The following is a 9,872-nucleotide window of genomic DNA, read 5'->3' on the forward strand; positions in this document are numbered from 1 at the left end:
CATGCGCGTCTAGCGACCACTACGCCGCTTTGGGACGGATGACAAAAGCTATCGCTAGGTCACCCACTTGCCACACATTCGAATTGAACCTGATTCGAATAGAAAGGAGAAATGAGTAGAGAGTAGAGAGAAAACAAAAGCATATATATGATCGTGACTGTGATTGCGAAAAAAATGTATGATAAGGGTGCCTCGTGCGTGCATTGTGCCGAATTGCAACAGTAAATATAAATACATAGATCTACTTATCTGTGATGTACAGAATAGACGTGATTCACATCACAGATTAAGTCAATGGTTGTAATTTCTATATTCGCCGAAACAAATCGCAGGGGGCGTGAGAAATTCTAATTTTGTCGAGGTCGGTATTTCAGAACGTGAGACACCCAGTTCTATATATGTACATAATGTCAGATGTCAGATCTACCCTGTATTTAGTTAATGATCTTATTTACGATGAAATTATTTTTTCTAATACATAAATAAAATTATACAAAATTTAGTAATTAACCTTAGGATATATTTATTAAATGTATCTCAATGTTATTATTTTGTAAAAAAATAATCGATTTTCAAACATTTGCGAACAACTGCTACGATTTGAAATAAATACGCTAAATAAAAATTCTATTCTAATGAAAATATAATTAACAACTCAAAATGTATATAGATTTGATTTTAGGTACTTCAATTATCTGATCCGTTTGAAAATTTTCCAAATAATCTAATATAAAAGCATAAAAACTATACATTTGTCAGAGTGCAAGCCTACCTGTTTTATCTAAAGAAAACATACACACCAAATACAACTTAAATTACGTTTACAAAATATTATAGATATCCCTTGACTTTGTTTAATTTAGTATCAGTGAAGTTACCTATAATTTAGGGTCCTTTCCTGACAGAATGTCAATCGTTTTAACACTACCTACATATTATCATGTATAGTACCATGTATGGTATATGCTCTAACCACTGACAGGCGGTTTACCGGAAACTAATAACATATGTACGTCAGTCATGACATTTACCTTTATAGTAAGGTAATTGCCATTCGCGAAAATTCAATATCGAAATTAATCGTGTGCGATCGAGCAGGTTGACCTAAATACTGTGGTGTCATTTAAACCAATATAGAGGTGCATATGATACATACGCAAACGTAAAGAATAGTATTTCGAACACAGTCCTGTTCTAACACTCTTTCGTACAATCTAATTTCATGTAATGAAATTCTTTTTATAATATTAAACTACGAAATATCATAATATACACTAAAAATTATTAAATGTCGCTCTACCTTGTGTTATGATAAATTTGCTAAATAGTATAATCTTTTTGTGGACCTAATTCTGCCATCATATTAACGACACAATTAAAACCAACGATGAAAATTTACCATACCTCTTTATAAGACTGAAAACCATAATACAATTTTCCTTCCAAGAATCTAATAACGTTTACTATTACAAATGAATATGTGAATGTAAAAATTGTTCTAAAGTACGTATATAATGTACAACAATCAGTAAATGGGGGACACTTTCATACGGGGATCATGCAAAAACTACTTGAACTCGTTTATCAAACGCGTATATGTACATATACATATATACATATACATAATATATATATATTTTTCTTTGCTTTTTTTTATTAAACACAGAATCACAGAGCAAACTGGACATGTCGGAGGGATGGGAGATTTACATAATCTAGCTGATTCTTCTGGTACGATGCACAGGGCTCACCTCCACGTTTTTTAAAAAATACATATATATAATGTATATATATATGTGTGTGTGTGTGTATTTATATATATATTTGATGTTCCGTTACTGTACAAAATATACTCGCTGTTAAAAAATCAATTGCGGCTTTTTAGTAAAAAACATACGAAATCGAAGATGGTGAGCCCGCGTAGACTGATCGCGGCCCGCTCGGTATCCGCAGAGAAGATTTCATTAGTGGAAGTAATTAAATTTTATTTACAAATCAAGGCAATATCGTTAATTACGTTTGTTTTTTTTTTTACACATGCATACTCGCATCTCTCATTCTGTTTTTAGTATCTTTTTTTCATTTTTTTTTATCTCACGCGGACACGTTCACACATTTTACCGACGAGATATTATGAACCCTAGTATAGTATGTAATTTCATTCCATTTGTGACGAATTGTTTCACTTTTTTGTACAATGTATGTATAATAATGATACAATAATTTAGCAATCGTTCAGGATGTAACAGGGCAACACGACTGGAGTCTCGAGCTTTTTCCTTTATTTCGCCTCTTCGCCATTCACATTCATTTAAACTGATTACATATAAAAAATTTCAGTTTCGACTTTGCGCCCGTCGCCCGGCGAACGGTTTTTACCATTTCTGTTATTTCTCTTTCCATTATTTTTATTTCATTTAAAAAATTTCTTTTTTAAATTATACTCTCCATGTTACACACACACAGACGCACGTGCGCGCGCGCGCGCGCTCATACACACACATGCACACACGCGTTCTCTTTTTCCTCTCTTTCAAAATTAAATCCTCTTATTATATTTGCTTCTTTCGTACTACAGCAAAGCTGCTGCGAAGTAACGATGTTTTTTCGGCACTGAGAAAAATGTTAGCGGTTCGTTATTGCTGTATTGCAACACGATATATCGTTACCAAATAGTCGCTTTATTTCGGAGCGAATCTAGCCGATAACAATAATCATTCGAAATTAATGCAATGACAAACGCGCCAATAAAAGTAACGACACAGAATTCGTTCTACTTATCCTTTCCCCTCACATTTTCTTTTAAAATTCCATCGTTTCTATCATAGATCGCTAAGTAAATCTACGCTTCATAGCAACGAACATTACACATATACAGGTATAGATAAATTTATAATTAATTTTAATAAAATCACTGGTACGTATAATAGTGGGCTCTTAACAAATTCAAGATATAGCTCAGTATTTAACGGTATCGTAAACGTAATCATACAAGCGAATGATATTGTACAATTGAATTTAATCAAAAATATATCACTTGTACGCTCCCTGTTTGTGAATAAGAGTAACAGCTCTTGTACTTTCATGTATGTATGCGTTGTACATATATATATATATATATATATGTAAGTATATGTATATATGTATATATGTCAGATTACAGCGGCGAAGAGCTACGAATTCGAAGACACCGTTGCGTCGCTGTACGAAAGTATCGCGCATTAAAAATTAATTGGTCTACCTAAATATTTATATATATATATATAATTACGTATCACGATCGTTTTCGCTACACCTTTCTCGCGCTAACAGTTTTCTCGGCGCATTTTTTTTTTTTGCTTTTATAATAAATCTAAATGTACTGTATTCTTTCTCTCCCTCTTTCTCTCTCTCTGTCGCTCAACTGGTAGCAGACGAAAGCCATCATCCTCAATGTTATTTTATAGCGTCTCTACAATCATGTTACAACTCCATAATAATAATAATAATAATAATAATAATAATAATAATAATAATAATAATAATAATAATAGTCATAATAATAATAATTAAAAAAGAAAACAAAACAAAATGCTTGGAAAAACGAAACACGACAAAAGATACGCACTTATTATATTATGAAATACTATGGATACTCGTCTAGAGCATCCAACGGGTTTACATTCCATAAAAGCAATATACTAGATTGTTAATATTAATTAATCACGGAAGCACGACATGATGGATGCTTAAGGATGTTTGATGTATGATATTTCGTGTGTTTAATGTTAGATCCGATAAGGAACGTGGTCTTCGTCGGATGCAACATTAACTTTGCTTCTTCACACATCCTCCCGATCTTCCATCAAACCGATGAAGCTTTACATTACGATGACAGTTTCTGTACTTGAATTTGATTATGATAACAATCATTAGAGATGAAAGATTTCTGAGATTAAAAGAGAACGAAATAATAATAAATAATAATGGTAAAAAAAAAAAAAAAGAGAAGACCGTAGAATTTAGAAATATTTTCTGTTTCTTAGGATTTTGCCACATGACTGTATATGTCGCATTGTAATCGCTTATATATCGTATCTTAAATTTATGACTGCTTTCAGACAGTACACGAGAACATTATAAAAGACATTGTGTTCAATTTGGAATATACATATAAAATTTCCTTGTGTGGGTGGCATATTCTCCGTGTTTTTTGTATGCACTTCCCGAAAAGGTGCACTATAATTAGTAGAGTCATTTCGATGGGCACTGTACGAGTGGAAACAATCACACTTATTGACATACTTTTGTAAAAGTGTACGGTAAATATCGTTACTTATGTAATCTCTCAAGTCGATTGCGTTTTCGAGAAATTTTAAGAGCTAACGAACGTTTTGTATAACTTTCGATTTCTTTTTCTTTTAATGAATTCGTCGAGTTTGTGAAAAGCATACACATATAAATCAAGATTGAAGTAAAGATATATGGTTATTGCATAATTCTATATTTTGAAAACAGTTAAATCAGAAGAAGGCGAGGTACGTTTACTAACAATAAGTACAAATGTTCCATAGCATGCTGTTACTTCTTAAATACGAGTAATAATGAACATAAAAATACGGCTAACAAGTTAAGGTTTAGATATAAACATTCAACATTTATATACAATGCTGAGAAGTAAGTTCGCGTATTTTGGATTAAATAGTATTAATATGATTTTTACATAAAAATATTATAGCTATGAAAATCGATTTCTTAGTTCTTGCTTATTCGGATTTTTAGTACACTATGCACTGTTATACCAGTTGGGTTAAAAGTAAGATCTAGTTGTGAATGATACTGATCCGTTTAAAACACTGCCATATAAAACAAAAAACTGATAAAATATATAGTTGGAAGCCATTTAATATTATGCAATATGTATAACTTGTTGTATAATATTCTTATCTCTGTATACCCTAGCCCTTTTTTAATGAAATAAAAACCTACAACACTGATGGCTTACTTTTTTCAATGATAAATAGCGACGTAATATCAGATAATAATAATATATAGACTAAAATAAAAAAAACTACCTCCAAACTATATATAATATTGTTAAACTTTATTGAATGATTATTTAAAAATAACAACGATTTATTCTAAAATTTATAAAATTTCTTTACAATTAATTCGTTTTAATAAAAGATGGATTAAAAATTTGGTTTCTATTTATTAATGTCGTATCTTCTTTATTTTTAAATTTTAAAAACATTAAAATTTCAGAAGAAAGACAGTAAGTTAATTTTCAGATTTTTGTGTTATGTTATGTAAAATAGATGATGAAAATACATCGATATTGAATAGGATGAACGTTAAGACGTGAGTAACATGTATGATTAGAAAATTATTTAACAGGCATTATAAAACTGTATCTAGTTGACTGCCTGTTCTCCTCTGTAAAAATTTTTTCCCAAAAATTCAATAATGCGACCGACGTATAGTATCCTTAGTAGTCTGATATTTGAAATTAAGTTAATGACGGCAGTACAATAAAATTTGATTTACTGCATCATTCATACTGACAAATATATTAGCAACGATACGAATAAAATAAAAAAGTATAAGTAACGACAGTTTGATTGGATATGAAAGTATAACGCTAGCTATACATTTCTTACGCACGAATTAAGCGTACAAAATTGACGACTATCTGTTAGTAAATATATTTACATGTGTAAATATACATTTGTTTACTTATTCATCCTTTATGGACTACATCTAAATGATTTTAATTTGTTAATGATATTGTAATGATTAACATAATGTTCCATTATTCACATAACTGCCTGGAGGGAAAGAATGATATGCATTGACCTAATGTTTCAAATATATATTGATTTTTTATCTTATACAATTCCCATTGCATTGTTTTTTTTAATTATTCTTTGGAATGAAATTAAAATAGCATGAAAATAATAAAAACAATATATATTCTTTCTTTCTCTGTACTTTTCATTCAACCCAATTATTAAAACATAATTTTTTTTATATTTGCATCATTTCCCCAAATTTCCGATTTATATCTCAACCTCATTTATAAAATATATGTTTGATCAAGCAAAATCAAACACACAAATTTTCAATGAATTCTAACAAATTCTAATTATAAAGGTAAGAAAATTTCATGATTTAATTTCATTTTTCGTAACTATTTGGAATTATCAGCCTCATAAAATTTGTATAAAAATTAATTATTTCTTTGCACAATATTTATGATTATATAAGAAATACTTATTGAAGTTTCACACATAACATGGTTAAAAGCAATGCAAAACTACGGTAAATAATCGGAATATACAGAGGGAAAAATTATAACGGCCCATCAAAAGACTCTTAAGTAATCTATTTTTTTCTCTCAGTGTTACTTAATACTACACTTTGATTTATTCTCTCGTGCAAATAATTTTGTATATACTCTGCATGAATTTAAATCACGTACATGTACTTATTCGATTTCAAATGCATATTCACTTTTTACATTCATTGTTATCATTATCATTTGCTCCTTTTCTCAAGTACATCAAACACGGAAACTCGCATTAATTCATTATGCAACCAATAAGTTGTATTCGAAATCTATTCCATGTCAATGTGATTGGAAGAGTTATTTGTTTATGACCAATTGAGCTACTTTTTAATCTTTCATCAAATACCTTAATAATTAGATAAATACAATCAGTTCATTGTACCTGATATACTGTGAGCAGTTATATCATATTATTATTTCTTAGAAAAAAGAACTGAAGCCAATGATAAAGCAGTTGTGATTCATGTTGTGTCAAAATGAATACAGGAGGGTTTAGAATTTTCACCTCCTTTTGGATGACTCTTTGATAGGTATGCTTACATTATACACCCAACACTTAGTGGGTCATACCTGGTTGTCCATTGCTACATAACAAGCAAGCAATGTGGAATATTCCAATCAAAGTTCTCCTCAGAGTGCATTGAGCGATGATAATACTGGCTACTTGGCCAGAATTTAGGTAGGGCTAGGAAGCACCAAGTGAACCTGACCCTGGGCTTGGACTATTTTGTACAGCTGGAGGTACTTGATTATAAGGATGATTACTATTGCACAAGACTGTATAAATATTTTCCACATTACTGAGCTTCTCGAAAAATGGAATTAGATCTAATAGTTCTGAATCTGTCATATCATCAAACCATGATGCCACTGGTACCTAAAAATGAATTTATTTTATTTCTTCAACTATTTTCTTCTTTTTTGTATATTTTTCATTGGTAAAACTTACTGCATTATCTGGATGGAAAATGTAACTGGCGGGGCTATTATCAACAATAATAATTTGCTGTAAATCCCGCCCTAGTTTATTTAAATCTTTAACATAATTTCCTCTGTGATAAACACAAGATTCTCTAAACAGTCTTGCTCTAAACACTCCCCATCTGTCAAGCAGATCTGCTACTGGATCAGCATACTGTAAATATCAGAAATATCGAATGTTCAAACAAATCTAAATATGAAGCCCATGGTAATAATAAACAACTGTTTGCATAATATACCTTAGCCAAACTTGCTGTGAACAATACACACTCGTACAGTTCACCCATTCTCTGTAAGAATTCATCCACATAAGGCCTCTTTAAAACATACACTTGATGCACTGTCCCATCAATCTCTACAGGAACAACAAAATCGGCATTGTTGATTGGTTTGAAGGAACTATGCACTAGTGTTTCATCCAAATCAATCACCATGCACTTCTTGTGCATATCCTGATGTCTGACAGGTGGGAGAAGGAACCTTGGGGATCCAGTCCTTAGGGATGGAGAACCATGTCCATCGCCTTGTAACGAGCTTGTCTTTGAACTTTTAGAACTACTTCCACGTCCTCTACCGAGGCAACAAAGTAGAGATCGCAGAAGCCCACGCCCTCTTGGCTTTTTGCCACTGGCTGAACCGGTGCTGTTCACTTCATTCTCTTGTGGTAACTGAGCTACATTTGGAAAAAATAAATATCATCTTGTAAATACACATACGTAAATATGTATATGATATATACATTAAAAAGTGATCAAAATTGTTAAAATTTGTGCCAAAATAGAGATATATTTATACAAAAATATATGGAAGATAAAACGTAAAATTTGCTCTTATAATTAATGGAACGTTATTTTCTGCTTAATGTACAAAGGGATGAATTACTAGAAATTACCATTTTTAGGATAGTAGAATATTTCTATAAGCATATATTTTGACAGTTTTAAGAAATGGGAGGGGAACATTTTTATTTTATCTTAATTTAAACATTGTTTGGCTTCGTCCAAAACATGTATTGAAAGTACGAATCGAAGGATTAAGTGGTCTAAAACGGCGGCAAGGTATGGTACGACGATACAATAGGGTCCCCGCCGAAACAGGTGAAAGAAAAAGGGAAGAAGGATGAGCACGATTTTGTGGCTGAAGGGGCGAGGCAAGAATAAAGCAAAAGGCGAAGACGGAGCAAAAGCAAGGCGAAGGAAAAGGAACGTCAGAGATGAAGTACCAAACGGAATAGCATTGGAAGGAATTAGAGGGTGAGGGTGAAGTTGGGCCGAGGTAAAGGGTGAGGAGCGAGGTGCAGTCCCGTAACAGGTGCAGATTCCATCCAGCATCTGGAAGAAAAACGTAAAAAAAAAAAAATGTAAGGCGGCAAGCCCTGCATATTCCACAGCTGAAAACACCTACGCTTTCCGGCCCATTAAATTATTTCAACAGTATCCCGCGACGCGGGTGATAAATGGACGATGCGTCCATTTAAACATTTGTTGAGAGTCCCTGCGTTGCTGATCATTGAGAATTTCCGTTGGCGCGGCCTCGCCATATGCTATGCTCATAACCTCTCCCCTAACACCTTTTCCACCGCCGGAACGATCTCAGGATGAGAGGCGATATACCGTAACCTGCGCACCCGCACCTCGGCATCGCTCTGGCCATCGGTCACGGACGGTACCCTCTCGAGCGGTTGATCATGACCCGCCACCAGCAGCAGCCGCCGCCACGCCACCTCCGCGAAGATGTCAGCTTCCTGATAAGCGCACCACTGCTGCCGGCGCCACCTGCGTCGATCCATACGCCGCCGCCGCCGCCGCCGCCGCCGCCTTCACTGTCTCCACCACCGCCGCCGCCACCTCTACGAAGATCACCACAACTTGGCGAACGGAGACGCATAGGCGCAGGCACGGGCACGGGCACGAGTACGCTCACGCACACGCACCCACACGGTGTGTTTTCAATACCAACAGTGATATTTACTTCACCGAGATCAGTACAGGATTTATCTTGATCTTAAATACCAATGTAACTCGGCGATATAGAGCAGAGACGATTAACTTAGTAGGATCAGATTATTATAGCTGATACCGCATTGAAAGAATCGATCGGTTTCTTAAACGTAAATGTAACTGGGGAAAGTTAATCCAATTCTTGGTTACATTCATTCCAAGGGAGCTCGTATTGCACGTATGCCTACTTATACGTGTATGTACGCTCTCTCTTTTACGCGCCACACCTATGTCGTTGCGCAGTTCATTACGATTCGACATTTGTCGTATGCGTTCTACTCCTTCAATGTGTTTTTCTATTCGATGATGATGTCCTTCGACGCACGTCACATATATCAATCTTTCCACGATGGTTTTCGATACTATTGTTTGATATAATTAGTTCATGTATTTGTTTATTATTTGAGTTGGTAACAATAGGGATTCATTAATAGTTCGTAACAATCATGTTATACACTTGACACACACAACATTAAACAATGTAGATTTCTCACACAACAAACACTCACTGTAGCTACAATTTCGTCCGTTCAACGGAAACAACGTTGCGGACCTGCGCTACA

The 9,872-nt window shown here is 33.8% G+C and overlaps 1 protein-coding gene across 2 annotated transcripts; it reads right to left on the reverse strand.

The window, feature by feature from the left end:
* Positions 1-1,390: 1,390 nt before the first annotated feature.
* Positions 1,391-8,313, reverse strand: LOC117241770 (carboxy-terminal domain RNA polymerase II polypeptide A small phosphatase 1-like). 2 transcript variants are annotated; one of them, XR_004495112.1, is made up of 5 exons: positions 8,202-8,313; positions 7,549-7,982; positions 7,278-7,463; positions 6,899-7,205; positions 1,391-3,451 (listed from the first exon to the last, which is right to left on the reverse strand). XR_004495112.1 is itself a non-coding variant. In XM_033507879.1 (4 exons), the coding sequence occupies exons 1-4, from the start codon at positions 8,269-8,271 to the stop codon at positions 7,014-7,016; spliced, it is 882 nt and encodes a 293-aa protein (XP_033363770.1). In that variant the 5' UTR covers positions 8,272-8,313; the 3' UTR covers positions 5,147-7,013. The 2 variants fall into 2 exon arrangements, 1 of the variants encoding a protein (XP_033363770.1); XM_033507879.1 differs by lacking the exon at positions 1,391-3,451 and having other exon boundaries at positions 5,147-7,205.
* Positions 8,314-9,872: the final 1,559 nt, after the last annotated feature.

The sequence above is a fragment of the Bombus vosnesenskii genome, unplaced genomic scaffold (assembly GCF_011952255.1).
Source record: "Bombus vosnesenskii isolate JDL3184/JDL3185 unplaced genomic scaffold, Bvos_JDL3184-5_v1.1 scf7180000016261, whole genome shotgun sequence".
NCBI lineage: Eukaryota > Metazoa > Arthropoda > Insecta > Hymenoptera > Apidae > Bombus > Bombus vosnesenskii.

Bases quoted from the DNA above. Each gene is read 5' to 3' on its own strand.
- LOC117241770 (XM_033507879.1), bottom strand. From the start codon at position 8,271: ATGTTCCCCTCCCATTTCTTAAAACTGTCAAAATATATGCTTATAGAA. The intron at 7,983-8,201 runs GTAATTTCTAGT...TTCCAAATGTAG, and splicing joins ATTCTACTATCCTAAAAATG to CTCAGTTACCACAAGAGAAT. The intron at 7,464-7,548 runs GTATATTATGCA...TGATATTTACAG, and splicing joins TCACAGCAAGTTTGGCTAAG to TATGCTGATCCAGTAGCAGA.